General features: G+C 32.2%; 2 protein-coding genes and 1 non-coding gene across 3 annotated transcripts; 2 read left to right on the top strand and 1 right to left on the bottom strand.

Annotated features, from left to right (window-relative positions):
• Positions 1-572: 572 nt before the first annotated feature.
• On the top strand, positions 573-5,104 carry LOC108470828 (F-actin-capping protein subunit alpha-like). The gene is made up of 10 exons (XM_017772312.2): positions 573-843; positions 1,062-1,177; positions 1,868-1,957; positions 2,159-2,223; positions 2,920-3,081; positions 3,246-3,324; positions 3,452-3,529; positions 3,901-3,975; positions 4,055-4,090; positions 4,733-5,104. The coding sequence occupies exons 1-10, from the start codon at positions 738-740 to the stop codon at positions 4,838-4,840; spliced, it is 915 nt and encodes a 304-aa protein (XP_017627801.1). The 5' UTR covers positions 573-737; the 3' UTR covers positions 4,841-5,104.
• An 853-nt stretch (positions 5,105-5,957) lies between these two features.
• Positions 5,958-6,029, bottom strand: TRNAE-UUC (transfer RNA glutamic acid (anticodon UUC)). Its single transcript has one exon. It is a non-coding gene; the product is annotated as a tRNA-Glu (tRNA).
• A 10,843-nt stretch (positions 6,030-16,872) lies between these two features.
• On the top strand, positions 16,873-20,440 carry LOC108474231 (26S proteasome regulatory subunit 6A homolog). The gene is made up of 10 exons (XM_017776166.2): positions 16,873-17,132; positions 17,695-17,811; positions 18,379-18,486; positions 18,637-18,828; positions 18,934-19,125; positions 19,246-19,364; positions 19,453-19,540; positions 19,651-19,770; positions 19,851-19,991; positions 20,098-20,440. Exons 1-10 carry the CDS (start codon positions 17,016-17,018, stop codon positions 20,173-20,175), a joined length of 1,272 nt encoding a protein of 423 aa, XP_017631655.1. The 5' UTR covers positions 16,873-17,015; the 3' UTR covers positions 20,176-20,440.
• The last annotated feature ends 1,336 nt before the right edge of the window (positions 20,441-21,776 follow it).

Raw genomic sequence — 21,776 nt, 5'->3', positions numbered from 1 at the left:
GTTTGAATCTCATCTATTTAAACCATGCGAATATATTTGATCATCAGTCTAATGCTTGATTTTAGTTTTAAATATTTATTTGTGAATTATTACTTATACTTAAAAAGTTAAAATATGCTATAAGTCCTTATACTCTTTGTAAAATTTGAATTTAGTTACTCTACCTTTTAGTTTTTAAAATTTAGGTCTAACTGCTAACATTGTTAAAATTATTTTGTTAAATTCATGTTCATTAAACCTTCATTTTTTAACTACATTGTTACCAAGTGATTTTTTTTTTTAAATTTCAAAATGTCACCAACAAATTTAACAAAAAAAGTTAATAGGGTTACCAATTGGACTTGTACTTTGAAATCTGAAAAGTAGAGAGATTATTCCTTAAAAAGTAAAAGTAGAGGGACTAAATTCCTGAAAATAAAAGTAAATAGACTAAATTTCAAAAATTTTAGGGACTTGTGGCAGATTTTCACCTAAAAAAAATTTGTAACTCAGCAAAACGACATAGTTTTTGTCCTTGGCCGAAACGACGGCGTGTAATGTTGACAACAACTTAGTGGCGGAAACTAGAAAACCAGAAAACCAGAAAGAAAAAGCCTCCTACTCATTATCCTCTCTCTCTCTTGTGCGCTCTTTCATTTTTCCATAGCTTTCCTTCCAATCAAATACTAATCCCTTTGTTTTTTTGTTCTCCCTCTCTTTAAAATTTGATTTTTACATAGCACGAAAATTAAAAAGTTATGGCGGAAGAAGAAGAAACAGAGCTGAGCGATGATCAAAAGAAAGGAATCGCCAAATGGTTCCTCGTAAACGCTCCCGCTGGAGAAATCCAATATGTCTCCAGAGGTTCTTAATTCCATGTTGATTTAGCCTCGCCATTTCCATTCCTTTCTCTCTTTTTTTTATTTATTTATTCTCTTTTCTGATAGATGAGTTTGATGATTGATGAATTAGTTATACTCTTTATTTTGTTTTGTTTTTTAAATTCATGTTTGATTTTGGATCGAACAATTTGAATTTCGGTATATCTTCTTGATTATTTCATTTATTTTTATGTTTTGCAGATTTAAAATTGGTTTTGAATAATGATGATGTGTATAATGAGGCAGCATCGGAGGCGTTTCCCGTTTACAACAAATGTCACCTCATTTCCCTCAAAATGCCTGGTGGATTCGGTGATGTAAGTCTTGGAAATCCTTAATTTTTTCTTATTCTTTATAATAATTTGAAAATCAAGCTTTTTTTTTTTTAATGATTAGCTCAAATTTCTAGCAATATTTAGACATTTCCGCTGGTTAGATTTTCAGAAATGTGAGCGGATTGCCTGGAATTTAGTTCATGCATTATTGTTTTGAAGAGTGACATTTGTTGTCGAATTGTGCATGCTTTATCTATGTTACTTGGATCTGATACACTTATGTTCATATTTTATCAAGATTTTCATATGCTTTAAGGATATGAATACGATATGGATATTTCAAGAAAAAAGTGAAGAGTCGGAGTAATATAGTCCCTCGTAGTGTAGTTTTAGTTGGATTATTTGTGAGCTTGTCTTGGTAAGTGTCATAAGGCTAACTTTTAAGATTTATATGCCATTTAAAAGTGTATTTGCTGTCTGCTTTAGCGGCAATGTGTATCAATCATTGTATTTTAAGATGCTTCGTTTCTATCATTTTCCGGTTAGGATATTGGGCTCTTTTTTCACTCAGTTATGGTACAATACTCATCTGGTTTTCTCAATTTCTCATTTTGGCTTGTTACTCTTACCAAATTTCAGTATCTGGTCTGTTTGTTGATATGCTAGTTTCATTGAATTTGGTTATAAAACAATTTTAATTATTGTGATATTTTTTCTTTTATTGGACTTCAGGTGTTGGTTACATCATATGGGGAGCTTCAGGATAACGAGTACCTAGACCCCAAGACTGCCCAAGTTGCCATAGTCGATCATGTCAAACAGGTACCTTTTAGCCTTATGAATGCATCTTGTGATTTTAAATTTTTATTGCCATACAAAGCTGATATCCTTTCCTGAAATAGAAATTTTTAGCAGCAAGTAGATTATAGGTTAGTTTTCTTCCTGTTGATGTGTTGTTTCTTAGCGTATTAATTTGTATCAGTTGCTTTAAATGTTTATGTCGTGATGTCCTAAATGGTTCAGGCTTGTACAAAGGTGAGACCTGCTACTGATGAGGAGCTTCCTTCTGCATATGTTGAGGAATACCGGTATGTTTTATGACTCTGAGGTACTGATATTATTCTTAATTGGTTCCTTATACGCTATTACGATAATTTTTCTCTGTAAAATTTAATATAGTTGACATCATTAATTGGGGTCATTAGATTTCAAGTGCCCATTTCCTCCATTGGCTGGTTTCTCTTTAGAATCTCCTTTGATCTAATTTATTCCATGTTTGCTGTCACCAGCTAGTCCAAATTGGCAAAATCCTATGTCTCAAGTTCCTACTGACTTGTACCTCTTTGTTACTATTAATCCTTACCTACTTGATAGAGATGGAATAAATTTCTATATTCACTCTGTTCTAATGTTTATGGCTTAGCATGTGGTCTTTGTCTCTTGCGCAATTGTATTTAATTGTGGCTGTCCTACAATCCTCTCCTGGGTTCTGACTGGCTCCATACCTCAGGACTGTCCCGGGAACCATAAACTTGCTTGTTTTGTTGCCAACAAGTAAAACGTTCAATAAGTTTTCACATTAAGGATATAGTTTCCATTCTATCATGGTTTTCATTGTCATTGCTCAAACAGCTGAACAAGCATGCATCATGAAGAGAGAAGAATCTGTAATTTCTCTTTTGAAAAACTCAGCAAAAATCAGTGATTGTTTATAGCTAGGATTAGGGCACATTTCTTTGTGCAGTACTTCAATTACATGTAATTAAGTTCACTTTTTTTTCCAGCTGTGCTCTAGAAGCAGAAATACTGAAGTATGTTGCCGAAGCTTATCCAAAAGGTTCTTGTTCAGTCTACTGTACTAATGGAAAAGATGTGGAGGAACCTGGATCTGATTTTGACCTTGTTGTAGTGATTGCTGCCGCTCGACTTAGCCCCCAAAATTTTTGGTGTGTGAGATTTGTTAGACCACAATGTAGCAGTAACTTTTCTAGTGATTGCTTGATTGTATAATCAATTAGCTATCTGGTTACCACCTATTAGTAGGTCGATGTTGGTCACATTGACATGTGGCTATTTATCTTCTAATAATGATTCTTTTCGTATTGTTTAGCAATGGAAGTTGGCGGACAATATGGAATATAGAGTTCAAAGATGATATTCAAAAGCTGGAATTAAATGGCAAATTGAAGGTATTTCAATATTTCTTATGATGCCATGCATGGTGGCATATTGGTTACCCTTTTCATCTTGAGTTTTGGATCTGAATACATATTAAGTTACATAAAGCTACAATAGGTCGGTTCTTTCTCTTCTCAGGTTGGTGCGCACTATTTTGAGGAGGGGAATGTGCAATTAGATACAAAACATGAATGTAGAGATTCAACAATGTTTCAGGTTATTACAATGACCACAATCTCTTTTAATATTGTAGGATCATAGAAGTTTTAGACTTATTAGCATCAAAGTTTTCAATTTTGTTGGCTTATTATATGCTGCTTATGGCTCCTGGTCAGTGTGTTAACAACAAATGTTCTGATCTCATGCTACCCATGTTACTTGAACTCATGTGTGAGTATCGGATAAGGGTATGTTCAATGTTTTCCAAGATTTCCATATATTTGGAGGATCCTTGGATCATGTTGCCACTCATTTCTGCATATGCATCAGACACATGTACTTCATAAAGTGTGAAGAGCCGAACAACATGCTGCCATGTCATGTTATAATTGTTTTCATATGGTTATTACTTACTGTGTTTGTTTCAGTCTCCCGATGATACTGCAATTTCTGTAGCCAATCTTATTCGCCGCCATGAGACAGCATACATGGCATCTCTTGAGGTTGTTTTTGATATATCTGGTTAATTTTAAATGTCTGAGTTTTCTGGAATTCTCTACTGATCTTTAAGGCATAATGCAGGAATCTTATTTTAAGTTGTCAGATAACACTTTCAAGGTATGTTTTATTTTCTAAAGTCTTTGGGCTGAAAAGTGTGAGAAAACCTTTTGAATTCAGCTATGTTATCTTTTTATTTTCATGTTGCTATTAGATCCAACTTTCGTTTAATTTAAGGTAGTACTGTATACGGCATGTATCTCAATCATGCTAGTTTATATCATGTTTCATGTAACTATGCATCTAATCATGTCAAGTTGAGTTTAAGTTGTTAGAACCTGGGGCTTGAACCTGTCTCAATGTTAGACTTGAGCAAGTTTCGCTTTTAAAGCTTGAGCTCCATTCAAGATAAAGATCGAACTGCTCAAGCTCACTTGATTAGGCTTGCTTTGTAGTAAAATAATGAGCTAGGTTCTTATGTTTACTTCAAGCTCGATTTTTTGTGTTGGAGCTCGAGTTTGAGATGCAAAAAAGGTTAAGCTCACAAGCTACTTGAGTCAAGCATTATGATCTCAAATTCGGCTTGCTAGATAGCTTGATGTGCTCGACTCAACAATGACTGAGCCAAATTCAATTTTTCGAACCCAATCCGAGTAGCTTACGAGCTATTGATGTTTATCCCTTGATGTTCATTTAGAATTTATGTCTAAAGCAATCCCTAGAAAAGCAACTAATGATCTTAAAAACTTGTGTGTAATGCAGGATCTTCGGAGGAAACTTCCGATTACTCGGACCTTATTTCCGTGGCGTAGCACTAGGCAATTCAGCCTGAAAAGAGAGATATCAGAAGAACTCGGAATTGGGAAGTGACTATACAATATCAAGACGCATCGAAAGCCAATTCCCTTAATGCATCAAATCAAGTTCAACAGGATCCTGGTCACCTGTCTGTACTTTTTAGAGCAGTTCTAAGAGTTTACAATTGTTTGTTAGGCTCCCAACAACCATGAATTTTAGAGTTTATCAGTTATTTAATGTGCAGGTTGAGTTCTCATGTGAGAATCTCAATTGCATCATTGTTTACAAGCCATCATCATGTATTATTATGTATAGCAAGCTTTACTTTGAACACAATTCCTCCTTTATTAAATCTATGTAAGACACAACAATTATATGTATATATATACATATAGGTATAGCAAGTCTAGCAAGCTTTAATTAAAAATAAAAAAATATAGGTATAGCAATTTTAATTAAAAGATAGGTAAACAATCAAAATATTCAATTTTGTTTACCTCAGATTACATTTTAATCACTTATATTTAAAATGTTACTCATGTTATCGTGTTGTAATATATGTCACTGAGCCGTTAATTGTCGTTATCTGTTTTGAACAATTTAAAATATTCTTTTATGTTCTTTTAAATTTTTCTTTATTTTCCATTCTCTTTTGCTTCTCTCTTTATTTTTTCTATTTTCATTTTTTAATATAATTTTCTATGTTTTCTATTTGTTAAAAGTGGGCACTATACTTTTAATTGTTGAACAATTTAAATTTTTCGAATGAGATGAGCTTGTGAATTAGTTTTAACAAATGAAAAACATAGAAAATAAAGTTAAAAGAAATGAAGAAGGGAGGAAAATAGAGAAAAATTAGATGAGAATGAAAATAAAGAAAATAAAAGAAAGTTAAAAGAAAATAAAAAAATTAATTGCTCAAAATGAAAAAATATAGGGACTAATTATAGAATAAACCTAAAATTTACATTTAAAATGATGATTTAATGTGTCACGTCAACTTACCTTTACACCGTTACTGAAAATTAACTGCTCAATGACTAAAATATTACAACACGATAATGTAAGTAACTAAAATGTAACATATCGAATATAAATGACTAAAATGTAATGATTATTTTGATAATTTATCCTAAAAAATATACAAAAAACAATATAGACAAGCTTTTATTAAAAAAATAAAAAGGAGTTCCATTGCCGGGAATTGAACCCGGGTCTCTTGGGTGAAAGCCAAGTATCCTAACCACTGGACGACAATGGATGTGATGGTAATGTCAAAACATAATTTTAAAACAACATTTGTATATTTATGAAGGAACACAGTGAATCTGCTGTAGTTTAGTGGATGGGTTGTCAACTTTTTTCTATACATAATAATTAAATAAGGCCATTTACTTTTATTATATTTAAATATTTGGCTTGAATGTTTTTAATTTATTAGATTTATATTGTGCTTTATGTTAAAAGCATGTATAAGTATATTTATACAAGTATTTGTATATGTTAGTTTTTTCTAAGTTACTTTTTTTAGTTTTGTTTTTATTGTACAATAACATTGCTTTCAAATTTTGAAATTTTAATTTTTATTATTTTAATAAATTACAAGCATTAAAATAAAATTTATTCAAGATTGAGACATCATCAGTAAAATGAAGTATCATTAATATATACTTGACTACAATTTAAAGAGTTTATTTGGTTATAATACTGAATATAAAGATTTATATAAATATATTAACAAAGTTCAAGAAATTAGCTAAAATAATAATTTTATTTTCTTTGTGCGAAACTCACAACGAAATAAGACTCAATTGATAATTGTAATTAAAAAATTATCTGTTATAATTACGAGATTATACACTCCAAAATATTAACACAATGTATACATTTTAAAAGGTAAAATTCTATGAAGGGTCCTTCTATTATACATTTATTGTCGATTTAATTTTTACTATAATCTGATATTTTTAATTGTTCTACTTTAGTCTTAACATCAAAATTTTTCATGAAGTTCATGATTTTTTTAAATATGGCATATATATATTTTAATATTTTCAAATAAATATTATATATTTTCTCTTTCTTTCTTTCTTTTTAAATGTGCAAAATATTGTTCAATTATACAAAAAATGGTAAGCATATATGTCATGTAATTACATTTGTATCAAATGAATGGAAAAGAGTTGGTTTCAAGGCTGAAAATATACATTTTAAAAAGTAAATCAACAAGAAATTATCATTTTATTGTAAAATAAATAATTTCGACAAAACACACATAAAATAAGGACTTTGTACAGAAATGGACCTTTTAAAATTTTGAGAGATTTAATAATAAATAAAAATTAAATAAAATACATAAAATAAACAAAAAACAATTATATAAGCAGTCACATAGCCTGAAATTTTTTTAGAGGGTCGAAATTAAATTGTATATTTTATGATGATAAAATTGTAATTTCATCATTTTAATAACCTATATATCTTTATAATTTTTAAAATATTAAATCAAATTTTTATACTTTTTGGAGTAAAATGCAAGTTTATCATTACTAACTTAAAATTTTATAAATTATAAAAGTTTAAATTAAAATTTTACCATTTTAAGGAGATGGCAAGTTCACACCTTCTAAACTCTCATTATATTTTAATTAAATTATATATTGGGATGACTCAAACCCTAAATAAATATTGTTATTTTATTGGATTGTTGTTTGATATGTTGATAATAGGAAAATTTCAATTTCATAAGTAAAGTTAAATAATTAAATACGAAAATTGTATTTAAATATTAAAAAGTGAGTATTTGATATATTAATAATGTCCTTTTTTTAATTCTTTAAGCAACTTTAAAAATTAACATGTGTCTTCATTTTTAAATATCTATTTTAATATTTTAATTTTTAATATTTTTATACTTTAAACAATACTTGTCAACCTGCTAACTCTGTAACACCCCATACCCGAGACCGTTTCCGGAGTCGAACACGAGGTGTTAACGGACTTAATTCATTAATTAAACAGCTCATACAATACATTTTAAAATTTCCAGACAAGCTGGCTAACTGCATCATAGTCGCTTTAAAAATCATATCTCGAGTTACGAAACTCGAAATCAAATTCCGTAAATTTTTCCTGAAACTAGACTCATATATATATCTACTAATTTTTTCTAGAATTTTGGTTGGGCCAATTAGTACAGTTTATTAGTTAAAGTCTCCCTGTTTCAGGGTTCAACTACTCTGACCTCTGTGTATTACGAATCAGATATCTCCTATACAGACCTTCAATGACTATGCCGTTTATCTCTAATAAAACTAGACTCAATAAGGAATCTGTACATATAAAGCATGACTTCTAATTATCTTTGTAAAATTTATGGTGAATTTCAAATTCAGAACAGGGATCCAGAAATCGCTCTGGCCCTGTTTCACAAAAATTTAAACATCTCATAAAATATAGCTCATATACCTGTTTCGCTTATTCCATATGAAAATAGACTCATCAAAATTCGATTCCATAACTTATTCATTATTTAATTCCATTTCTACTATTTTTAGTGATTTTTAAACTCATGTCACTGCTGCTGTCTGAATCTATTTTATGGTAAATTTTACCTATTTCATGGTTTCCATGGATTAGCTAGCAATTTGACATACATAATACCAAATATGATCATGATTAGCCATTCCAATGGCTAATCATTACCAAGCATTTCTATTTCCATACCACTCAATAACCATATCATAAGACCATATATACAAAATGATTATAATGCTATACATGCCATACTCAAAATATACAAGCCATTATGCCAAGATGGTATACGGATAGTGTGAGCGTGCCTCCGACCGCTTCCGATTTCGAGCTGGCTTGTCAACACTACAAGGAATGAAAAGGAGGAGTAAGCATAAATGCTTAGTAAGCTCACATGCAAATAGCAAGTAACATAACCATATAAGCAAACATAAAACATCATTTGCATAATCATCACCAAGACATTCATATCACCTTTTCATTTATCATCTTACCATATTGTTGTTATATCGAGTTTTCAACCCGAGGGTTAAGTACATACCTGTTCAAAGTATCCATTTCACAACACTTACCAATACGTCCCTTTCATCTTGAGTATTCCTCCATTTGAGTAGAACTTTACCCGTTGAACACATCGGAATATAATTCGGATACATGGAAAGTTTGCACATAAGTGCCACATATGTAGCCAAGCTACCATGTAACCCGCCCATAAGTGAACTCGGACTCAACTCAACGAGCTCGGGCGTTCGCATCCATAAGTGAACTCGGACTCAACTCAACGAGTTCGGACGCTCGCATCCATAAGTGAACTCGGACTCAACTCAACGAGTTCGGATGCTCAACCATCCTAGTGACATGTCACTTGTATCCTAATCCATTCCTGAGGTTCAACGGGACCTTTTTCCCAATCATGTGTCTCAACCATCTTCTACGGAATGCCGATACCGATACTCGGTAGTATTTCACATTTTCCAAGTATATCACATAATTTGACATATTATCAAACAATTATCACAAGTATAATATTTCATAATAATTATCATATCATTTAAAAAAATTAAAACATTTAAAATAATAACTATGTTACCAACATTTACATATGAACTTACCTCGTATGCTAAAATGGCTATTTTACCATTTCGTCCACCACTTGGTATTTTCCCCATTTTAGCCCAATTTCAGTTTTCCTTGCTCTATCATTTAAAATATAGTCTAATTAGGACTCACATTATTCAAATTGACCCAAAATCATATTTTGGAAAAATTACAATTTTGCCCCTAAACTTTTGCATATTTACACTTTTGCCCCAAAGCTCGTAAATTAAAATTCAGCCTATTTTCTTATGTTTTATGACATGCTGATCATTTTTCCTTCTATGGCAACATCAAATTCTCACTCTAACATGTACTTATGACTATTAGGTATTTTTACCGATTAAGCCCTTTTGCTCGTTTTCACTTAAAACCGAGTAGCACAAGTTGTCTAACATAATTTAAAACCTCATATTCTATCATAAAACACCAAAATACACAAATTTCACCTATGGGTATTTTTCCAAATATAAACCCTAGGTTAAATTATTGCTAGCATAAGCTAAATCGAGCTAGGGACTCCAAAAACGTAAAATCATTAAAAACGAGGCTAGAACGGACTTACAATCGAGCTTGGAAGCTTGAAAACCCTAGCCATGGTTTCTCCTTGCTATATTCGGCCATGGGGTTGAAGATGAGCAAAATTGGCTTTTAATTTTGTATTTTAATTCATTTTACCCCTAAATGACCAAAATGCCCTTACTACTAAACTTTCCAAAATTCCATCCATGTCCAATTTTGTCCATAGACTTAGAAATTGGTAAAATTACTCTTTAAGGACCTCTAATTAATAATCTAATTCAATTTTATGCAAAATACTTCTAGAACACAAGTTTTGCAATTTATTCAATTTAGTCCCAAATTTCAAATTAAGCACTTTATGCATAAAATTTCTTCACGAAATTTTCACACAATCATGCAATCATATCATAGACCTTAAAATAATCATAAAATAATTATTTCTATCTCGGATTTTGTGGTCACGAAACCACTATTTCGACTAGGCCCAAAATCAGGATATTACAACTCTCCCCCCCTTCAGGGATTTTCGTCCCCGAAAATCTTACCAGAAAAGTGGTCTTCACTTTTAATCTCATATTTGGTGTCAAGAACTTGCACTTAGACTATACCTCCAATACATCTCTTCAATTTCTCATATGATCTAAAAGCTTACGGTCTCAACTCTCAACTGTTCTTAAATTTTCAACCCTTCTTAATTTCCCATGATATCATGACATAAAACCCGGATCTCAACTTGATTTAATGGAGACCGGAATTCCAAGAAATCCGACAATCAAAGAGACCTGAAATTCCATGAATCTGATGAGTAGGAATTCATTCAATATAGATGTGATTTATAGATCTCGCCAAACATTTAACAATAAGATACATCACATTTTCCTCTTTCCGCCATAGAAATAATTCTGATATGGCCTCAAGAATAATCCTTCTCATTTCCATCCCAATATCAACATTGACAAGGATAATTTTGATAGATCCCAATGCTCGGCTTTAACCCTTTAACAACTCCGATTTTATGTAACATCGGATGCTCTAAACTATCACATTACCTCACCGTCTTGAAACACATCACAATTCATACAACAATACATTCTTGAAAGTCGAAGTCTTTGCTCAATGTAGACTAGTCTAGTTCAGATGCTTCGGCTACCAATATTCTCATCTATCCGAACTCTGTCAACATGTAATAAACTTTTAAGCTTTCACAAGATGGAAACCTTATCATTCGTAGTGACTTAAACTAATATTCAACTCTTTCTATTAAATATACACTTCTCGTTCAAACTATTTACTCTTTGATCCGTACAAAATGAAATTCTATTATCAAACTTGGGAAAAATAATCCTGACATAATTGTCACATGAAATCTTTCAAATAAATAATTTACCATACCGATGAAACTCGTGCTTTTATCACCTATGCCTTTCTCGATGTCAAATCCTTACGAAATTAGAAAAATCCCAATACTAAAATCACCACATTACCAAGATCAAATTAGAAGTATAGTCATATTTGACATGATTATCACGAAATGAAGAACGTGCTTGAACATGAGTCATAATTGACAAATTATGGAACAAAGATAACAAGAAAACCGAATAAAGAAATCCAAGATAGAGAAACCCGAATAAAGAAATCCGAATAAAGAGATCCGGGATAAAGAAACCCAAGATACGATACTATGCGGAGAATCGAAAACCAAATTCATAGAGAAAATACTGAGAATACCTCGATAATTCTTCAAAGAAAGAAAGTCCAAAAGAAAACATCATTTAATCCCATGAAATCAAATATAACAAGATCAATATATCTTCCCATACATATATATCGGATGAAGCATCAAGTAGAAGAAAGCAGAATCATAATATCATATGAATTCTCTCATCAATTCTTATCGACGAAATGAAATATAATACCGATAAAATAGAGCAATATAAATTATAAACTAGTCGACTACCAATGCTTTCATCCAACACCGAATTAGAAGACATTCCCATATAACAAGAATTTCTTCGAAGATCAATAGCCATAGAAATATTTACGAACGGGTGAACACATAGAACATCTCAAAAGAGACTGCTAAATCTGTCCGGTCATAACTGTCACACTCAGATAATTCACATTTGAAATATCATTTCCCCAACTAGTTCTGCCGTCACAAATTTTATATTAAACCATTCACTAAAAAAGGCCAATTCTGAATAAATTTGATTTACACTTTTCTCGACCTTGCACTTGAGTAATTCGATTTACCAAGGAGAATTCCTTTTCTAACTAGGACAGTGCATAACTCCAATAATTTTTACGTCAATCCGATACTTTCTGGCTCTGACTTTACTTATCAGCTCATTTTCAATCTTGGATCATACTTATAATTATTCTATCACTGAACTCTTTGGGTTTTCAACAGGAAACTTATTCAATACAAATCTCATGAAATTCCATTATAAGTACCACTTTGGTAAGGGGAGGGTTGTAGGACCTCGACTCGACTTTCTTATACATACACATATGACACAACTTCCATCATCATAGTAACATCATCAAAATCATGTCATTCATTCATGTTGGCTTACACCAATTTTCCTATTGTCCCATTTAGACAATATACTTATGCATACATTCTATGTTTTCTAGACAGCTTTACTTATCCATTCAATTAATTAAATTAATTCATGCTCATGACATTATATAAGGCCAAACAAACATAGATATTTGCATCACAATCACAAATTTCATTTCGTGCATCATCATGTACATATCATTACAATCATATAATTCAGTCCAACAATTTAACATAGATAAGTTCATTTCATTATAATCCTTTACCTCATAAAAATTATATACCATTAACATTCATCAACATTCGACATCCAATCAAGACAAGGACATTTTCATTCGTATTATGATATTATGACCTTTATTCATACCTCTACTACTTTTTATTTATTCCGTTCATCTTATCAAGTAAGCTACATACACTACATTGTATGAGCATTAAGCAAATATGAATATTTATCACAACATGAACTTTCATCTCACATATTATCACATATGTATCATAAACCTTTATTCATACTTTTATGAACCGAGACTTATCATAATCATAATTTTACTCAAATACCTTTACTTAACATTGAACATGGTTGGCGCAGCTCGGTTGGAGAGTACCCTGTCTAAATAAGACGGTACTTATACGCGTCGGAAGACATCACACTATCACAGATCAGTGGCATGTATAGCTAAACTTTTACACATGCTAGGTTAGTCCGAGAACCGACTAAACCTGCTCTGATACCACTAAATGTAACACCCCATACCCGAGACCGTTTCCGGAGTCGAACACGAGGTGTTAACGGACTTAATTCATTAATTAAACAGCTCATACAATACATTTTAAAATTTCCAGACAAGCTGGCTAACTGCATCATAGTCGCTTTAAAAATCATATCTCGAGTTACGAAACTCGAAATCAAATTCCGTAAATTTTTCCTGAAACTAGACTCATATATATATCTACTAATTTTTTCTAGAATTTTGGTTGGGCCAATTAGTACAGTTTATTAGTTAAAGTCTCCCCTGTTTCAGGGTTCAACTACTCTGACCTCTGTGTATTACGAATCAGATATCTCCCTATACAGACCTTCAATGACTATGCCGTTTATCTCTAATAAAACTAGACTCAATAAGGAATCTGTACATATAAAGCATGACTTCTAATTATCTTTGTAAAATTTATGGTGAATTTCCAAATTCAGAACAGGGGATCCAGAAATCGCTCTGGCCCTGTTTCACAAAAATTTAAACATCTCATAAAATATAGCTCATATACCTGTTTCGCTTATTCCATATGAAAATAGACTCATCAAAATTCGATTCCATAACTTATTCATTATTTAATTCCATTTCTACTATTTTTAGTGATTTTTTAAACTCATGTCACTGCTGCTGTCTGAATCTATTTTATGGTAAATTTTACCTATTTCATGGTTTCCATGGATTAGCTAGCAATTTGACATACATAATACCAAATATGATCATGATTAGCCATTCCAATGGCTAATCATTACCAAGCATTTCTATTTCCATACCACTCAATAACCATATCATAAGACCATATATACAAAATGATTATAATGCTATACATGCCATACTCAAAATATACAAGCCATTATGCCAAGATGGTATACGGATAGTGTGAGCGTGCCTCCGACCGCTTCCGATTTCCGAGCTGGCTTGTCAACACTACAAGGAATGAAAAGGAGGAGTAAGCATAAATGCTTAGTAAGCTCACATGCAAATAGCAAGTAACATAACCATATAAGCAAACATAAAACATCATTTGCATAATCATCACCAAGACATTCATATCACCTTTTCATTTATCATCTTACCATATTGTTGTTATATCGAGTTTTCAACCCGAGGGTTAAGTACATACCTGTTCAAAGTATCCATTTCACAACACTTACCAATACGTCCCTTTCATCTTGAGTATTCCTCCATTTGAGTAGAACTTTACCCGTTGAACACATCGAATATAATTCGGATACATGGAAAGTTTGCACATAAGTGCCACATATGTAGCCAAGCTACCATGTAACCCGCCCATAAGTGAACTCGGACTCAACTCAACGAGCTCGGGCGTTCAGCATCCATAAGTGAACTCGGACTCAACTCAACGAGTTCGGACGCTCGCATCCATAAGTGAACTCGGACTCAACTCAACGAGTTCGGATGCTCAACCATCCTAGTGACATGTCACTTGTATCCTAATCCATTCCTGAGGTTCAACGGGACCTTTTTCCCAATCATGTGTCTCAACCATCTTCTACGGAATGCCGATACCGATACTCGGTAGTATTTCACATTTTCCAAGTATATCACATAATTTGACATATTATCAAACAATTATCACAAGTATAATATTTCATAATAATTATCATATCATTTAAAAAACATTAAAACATTTAAAATAATAACTATGTTACCAACATTTACATATGAACTTACCTCGTATGCGAAAATGGCTATTTTTACCATTTCGTCCACCACTTGGTATTTCCCCATTTTAGCCCAATTTCAGTTTTCCTTGCTCTATCATTTAAAATATAGTCTAATTAGGACTCACATTATTCAAATTGACCCAAAATCATATTTTGGAAAAATTACAATTTTGCCCCTAAACTTTTGCATATTTACACTTTTGCCCCAAAGCTCGTAAATTAAAATTCAGCCTATTTTCTTATGTTTTATGACATGCTGATCATTTTTCCTTCTATGGCAACATCAAATTCTCACTCTAACATGTACTTATGACTATTAGGTATTTTTACCGATTAAGCCCTTTTGCTCGTTTTCACTTAAAACCGAGTAGCACAAGTTGTCTAACATAATTTAAAACCTCATATTCTATCATAAAACACCAAAATACACAAATTTCACCTATGGGTATTTTTCCAAATATAAACCCTAGGTTAAATTATTACTAGCATAAGCTAAATCGAGCTAGGGACTCCAAAACGTAAAAATCATTAAAACGAGGCTAGAACGGACTTACAATCGAGCTTGGAAGCTTGAAAACCCTAGCCATGGTTTCTCCTTGCTATATTCGGCCATGGGGTTGAAGATGAGCAAAATTGGCTTTTAATTTTGTATTTTAATTCATTTTAACCCTAAATGACCAAAATGCCCTTACTACTAAACTTTCCAAAATTCCATCCATGTCCAATTTTGTCCATAGACTTAGAAATTGGTAAAATTACTCTTTAAGGACCTCTAATTAATAATCTAATTCAATTTTATGCAAAATACTTCTAGAACACAAGTTTTGCAATTTATTCAATTTAGTCCCAAATTTCAAATTAAGCACTTTATGCATAAAATTTCTTCACGAAATTTTCACACAATCATGCAATCATATCATAGACCTTAAAATAATCATAAAATAATTATTTCTATCTCGGATTTTGTGGTCACGAAACCACTATTTCGACTAGGTCCAAAATCAGGATATTACAAACTCTACTTATGGAGTCTAAAAATTCAACGTTACAAATATTTTTCCCCTAAAAAAATAGTATATGTGGCAAATTCTTAACTGTAGTTGTGAAATTAAAAATTTTCACTTCTAATTTATTATATGATAATATTTCTTTATTTATAAAACTCGAAATTAAAAGTTGGTTGAGTTTTAACTCAATTAGTATCATTGCTACTGTAACAACTAAGAGAGCAGGAGTTCGAATGCACTTAAGTGCATTTTTCTTTCTATTTAAGGACTTGATAGGGATTATGATGTCTTTATTATTAGAGGATTATTATTTTATACACAATTTTACGAAGTTTTTTACCTTCACAAGTGGGATTAATATCCTAACAAGTATCTTTAATTGATATTATAAAAATAAAAATAGATACACGAAATACTTATTACTCATTTAAGCTCGCTTATGAAATAAAAAAATGCATAATGGTAAGCTTCGCTCTCAATATTTATAAATAAATATATTTTTGTCAATTTGATCTGTTCTTTAAGTTAAATTTGACTAAAACATTAAAATTTTAACCCATATAATAGTTTACATGTACTTTATGCTAACATGATAATATTTATCTTATATATTAAGTCAACAAATAATTTAAAATTATAAAAAATTTAAAATTTAAAATTAAAAAGAAGAAGTACACATACATTATCACATGAGGTTGTCATATTTAAAATTTAACTCTTTTAAAAAATTAATGGTCAAAAATAATTTTTTAAGTAGATACTAAAATTTGATTTTTAAAAAAATTTAAAACTAACTTTAATTAAAAATAAAACCTAAATTAGCAAAAAAAAAATCAAATGAATTTTAAATTTAATTATCCTTAAAAAAATCTAACTCTTTTAACTTATAATTATTTTAAGATAAATATTTTTATTTTAAGATTTCTTTTGTCCAAGATTAGATGAATATATATATATATAAACACATACATTTGTACCCTTTTATTTTCTCTACCTTTACTTTCCTCTCTGTTCTACTGGTTTCTGACTCTCTGATTAATCTTTCGATTAAGTTCTCTATTTCTTTTTTGAAATTCATCACGGATGGCGACCGCCATGGTCGAAGATTCGAGCTTCGAAGAGGACCAGTTGGCTTCGATGACCACCGAGGACATCGTCCGAGCTTCTCGTCTTCTAGATAACGAGATTCGAATTCTCAAGGTCCTTCCTTCTCGATTTCTCCCCCCTCTCTTATTTGATGTTATTTTACGGAATTTAGATCTGGGTATTGGTTAAACCTAAGTAATTTTTATATAGAAAGGGGATTTCTTTAGTTTGGGTTTTAATTTTCTTGTTTTAGTTTAATTATTGTTGAATTTTTAGGGTGTTTTTAATCCAACGCTATTATGAAGACCTCTCCATTCAATTATTCGATGTTATTTTACGGGTTTTCGATAATTTGTATATATAAAGGAAAATTCTTTAGTTTGGGTTTTAACTTTCTGGTTTAATCCAATGCCACTGTGAAAACCTTTTCATTCAATTATTTGTTGTTGTTTTATGGATTTTGGTTTTGGATATTGATTAAACCTAAGTAATTTTACATGTAAAGGGGATTCTGTAGTTTGGGCTTTTAATTTTCTGGTTTTAGATTAATTGGGAAATCTTAATGCTTGATAATGCTGAGTAATTCTCTGTTGTGCAATAATAGTTTTTCTTTTGAAAGAATGTAGCTATAATTTGTGTGAATTTTCTTTTTTTCTCTGGTTTTTGGGGGTTAAAGGAGGAGATGCAAAGGACAAATCTCGAGTTAGATTCGTACAAAGAGAAGGTTAAAGAGAATCAAGAAAAGATCAAGCTTAACAAGCAATTGCCTTACTTGGTTGGCAACATCGTCGAGGTAAATTTTTATGTGGACTTTCGTTTTTTATTTTTTATTTGTAATCCATATCTGTTATGAATTTCTTTGGTATGTAATAAATAAACTCGAAACATTGGAAGAGAGACCAACTTAGGGGGGGCAACAAGTCGTTTATCTGCATTTTATCTATAATTTCTGAATTTGGATCCATATAACTACTTTAAAGTCCGAATCTGTTTATTATCTTTATTAAGTTTTCGGAATTACTATCTCAGTTTGAATCTGAATAAAATAAAATTATTCTATGGATATTTGAATTTGCTAAATATTGAAATCTAGTAAATCAAGTTTATTTTACAAATAAGTTGCATCCATTATCTGCAAATGAAGTAGATTAAGATTGTGAATTGGGATCTTCGCTCCGCTATTCGTTCAAATGATGTGGATTTAGGTAATGGATATCTGAAGATGAATATTCTCATTGGTTGTGGATTGTAGTTATAATATTCAAATCCAAATATTATCCGAAGTTGCAGAAAAATAGATTGGATAGTTGTGGATATCATTGTTTTGGATGGTTTAAAACTTGGTTACCGTTTCTTTCAGATATTAGAGATGAATCCCGAAGACGAGGCAGAGGAAGATGGTGCCAACATTGATCTTGATTCACAGAGGAAGGGTAAATGTGTTGTACTGAAAACCTCAACTCGTCAGGTAAGTGCAGTGGGAATTTTTAGTCTGCTACTAATCGTTTTATGGTTTACCAGTAATGAAATTAGTTGTCAAAATCAACATTTTATTTTTCCAAGAAGATGTGAAAAGTAAACTTGGTTTTGATCTTGATTTGTTTTCTAATTATTACAGACCATCTTTCTACCTGTGGTCGGACTTGTTGACCCTGATAAATTGAAGCCTGGTGATTTGGTTGGCGTCAATAAAGACAGCTACTTGATATTGGATACTCTGCCATCTGAATACGACTCTCGAGTAAAGGCTATGGAGGTTGATGAGAAACCAACCGAGGATTACAATGACATTGGTGGGTTGGAAAAGCAGGTAAATTTTTTATTCTACTGCCCTTTCCGATTTAGATCAATACTTTAACCAAACCGTGCCTTTTTTTTTTTTTTTTCCCTCTCTGATGGTTTTTTCCTGTAACAGATCCAAGAACTAGTTGAGGCTATTGTGTTGCCTATGACTCATAAAGAACGGTTTCAAAAGCTAGGAGTTCGACCACCCAAGGGTGTGCTCTTATACGGACCTCCTGGTACTGGAAAAACCCTGATGGCCCGTGCTTGTGCGGCACAAACAAATGCAACATTTCTGAAGCTAGCAGGTCCGCAACTGGTTCAGGTAATATGAAAGGAAGATTGTGAAATTCTTATTGTTTAATATTACTTTTGCACATATATATGTATATCTATGCTAGCTTAGGTTCTTTAATTTGTGGTTAAATTATTGTAATGCATATAGATGTTCATCGGAGATGGAGCGAAACTTGTCCGTGATGCCTTTCAGCTTGCAAAAGAAAAATCTCCATGCATCATTTTTATTGATGAAATCGATGCAATCGGTACGAAGCGTTTTGATAGGTAATGCGATAACTCAATTCCTTGTCAAGCAAAGCTGTTTCGTAGCTGGTAAAATCATTTGTTTTGATCCGTCTGTAACTATGTGCAGTGAAGTGAGTGGAGATAGGGAGGTTCAACGAACAATGTTGGAACTGCTCAACCAGCTTGATGGCTTTAGCAGTGACGAACGTATTAAGGTTTAATTAATAAAATTTTTTGTAGCCTAGAATAAAATCAATTGGTTAAATTCATAACCTACTATGTTTTAGAGATTTTACCGTATTATAATGTGATGCATGTATTGTAGGTAATAGCAGCTACTAACCGAGCTGATATCCTTGACCCTGCTCTCATGCGTTCCGGTCGATTGGATCGTAAAATTGAATTCCCACATCCCACTGAAGAAGCAAGAGCCCGAATCCTTCAGGTATGGCACTTTCAATACATCTGCTTCTATGGCTTATATATTCTGTCGAATCTTATTGAATTCTTTCCTTGATTTTGTAGATCCACTCAAGGAAGATGAACGTTCATCCGGATGTCAATTTCGAAGAACTTGCTCGTTCGACCGATGATTTTAATGGAGCACAGCTGAAAGCTGTTTGCGTAGAGGCAGGCATGCTAGCACTTCGCCGAGATGCAACTGAGGTACACTTTCTAATCTTGTATATTTACTTAGATTTGTATCATCATGAGCATATGAGCCATCCATGGGAGCAATTTGAAAATAATCGGGTTTTGGTCTGATTTGTAGGTGAATCATGAGGATTTCAATGAAGGTATAATTCAGGTTCAAGCTAAGAAGAAGGCAAGCTTAAATTACTACGCTTGATCTGGAGAGCATTTAGCCATTAGAGAAGGCAAGATAAAGACGATAGGGGTAGCAAAATGACATTTTTCGAATAGATTGATTGAATTCGGTTTCTTCGGTTTCGGTTTTAATGTGTTTTCTTCGGTTAACTTTGGTTTTTTTATTTTTATTTTTGAACCCAATTGATAAAAAAAAACAAAACAAATCTATACTTAAAAAAGTGTGAGGGAAAAAAAAATCTCAAGACTCAAAGTGATTGATTAAAATGAAAATTAATTTCGGTTAATTTTATTTCCATTCATATATAATTAGTTTAATTAATTTTTTATATATGGTGAGATAGTAAGGGTTTTTCTTATTTTAATCAGTGGTAAAGGTTTGATTTTCATTTTGTGTAATATTCTCAACTCGATCTGAATCGTTGGATTTCAACCTTGGGTGTTACCAGACTATTGCTACAGAATTTTTAGTAATACATCCTGTTTACTCGATTTTAAACCAAATTACAAATGAGCATTTGGCAGACAATTATGATCATTGTACAAGCGATTTCAGTTTTAAGGACTTCTAACGAATCTCTTAACCTGATTATATTAATTTTATCAATTACATCAGACTCATCAAGCCATGCCAGCCTAAGTCCACTCTGTATGCATAATAGTCTATCTCGCCTCTCTCGCCTCTTTTTTGGTATAGCCCGAGTGTTATCCCTCTAGGGGAAACCTTTAAAGACTCACTTGGAACATAACATTCAGAGGTAAGTTTGAAAGAATTTAGTGATTTTGGAGTTAGTGAGTCAACTCTTATTTACCTAAATAATACTTGCGCATTGCTTTTAATGTTTCAATGAACATCTCGTCATTTTTTATTTTGCCTCTCCTCAATTGCCCTTTTCTAACTCGTACTCATTTCCGTACCTTACCTTAAGGTCTTTTTCCTTCTTTTTAGTACATTGAGACCTTACCTACATTCCTTAATCATTAAGACATAACTTTATCGAGTTTCGGGAAGAGACCCGTACATGGGTCACTGATACTTCCTTTCTAGAGCACAATACTTGCATTCAACTTCTGAATACATTTCCATTTCATTGTTGTGTCTCCTTGATTTCCTATCTTGGTATAGTCTCATTCATATCCAATACTTCACTAGTGTATTAGCAGGTACGACACATACTTACTGATTTTATTGTTTGTATTTAAGGATATAATAGAACACGCTGGTTACATAGCATAGAGTCCGCCATAAGAGTGTCCTTCATGATTCGTCATTGGGAACCTTTCCAGATTACGCCACAGGAATAGCCCATCTTGTATACGCCATAACGCTTTCCTTGTAGGATTCGCCATAGAGGCTGTTACTTCGCAATCCACCGCAAGGGCATCTCTTCCCCACGTTATTATTAGGGTTTTAATTCCAGAGATTTCCTTTCACACAATTTCTTCATAGTTTGCCATACTTAACGTTCTCTTGAGTTAGCCATGCATATCATTCTTTCAAGGTTTGTCTTATTTACCATTTCTCTCTTTCAAGATCCGCCACAAAGGGCCTTCCTTTAGGGCCTTCCTTTAGAATACGTCATGAAGGCATTCCTTTCTATAAATTGCCACAAAGACTTTCAT

This window comes from Gossypium arboreum, chromosome 11, assembly GCF_025698485.1.
Source record: "Gossypium arboreum isolate Shixiya-1 chromosome 11, ASM2569848v2, whole genome shotgun sequence".
Taxonomy (NCBI): domain Eukaryota; kingdom Viridiplantae; phylum Streptophyta; class Magnoliopsida; order Malvales; family Malvaceae; genus Gossypium; species Gossypium arboreum.
Note: the sequence above shows the minus strand (reverse complement) of the source record. Positions and strands in the feature narration are given on the sequence as shown.

Excerpts from the sequence above, each read along its gene's own strand:
- LOC108470828 (XM_017772312.2), top strand. The coding sequence starts at position 738 with ATGGCGGAAGAAGAAGAAACAGAGCTGAGCGATGATCAAAAGAAAGGA. Across the intron at positions 3,082-3,245 it reads CTTAGCCCCCAAAATTTTTG|CAATGGAAGTTGGCGGACAA; the intron begins GTGTGTGAGATT and ends CGTATTGTTTAG. Across the intron at positions 3,976-4,054 it reads CATACATGGCATCTCTTGAG|GAATCTTATTTTAAGTTGTC; the intron begins GTTGTTTTTGAT and ends GGCATAATGCAG.
- LOC108474231 (XM_017776166.2), top strand. The coding sequence starts at position 17,016 with ATGGCGACCGCCATGGTCGAAGATTCGAGCTTCGAAGAGGACCAGTTG. Across the intron at positions 17,133-17,694 it reads ACGAGATTCGAATTCTCAAG|GAGGAGATGCAAAGGACAAA; the intron begins GTCCTTCCTTCT and ends TGGGGGTTAAAG. Across the intron at positions 18,487-18,636 it reads TGAAAACCTCAACTCGTCAG|ACCATCTTTCTACCTGTGGT; the intron begins GTAAGTGCAGTG and ends TAATTATTACAG.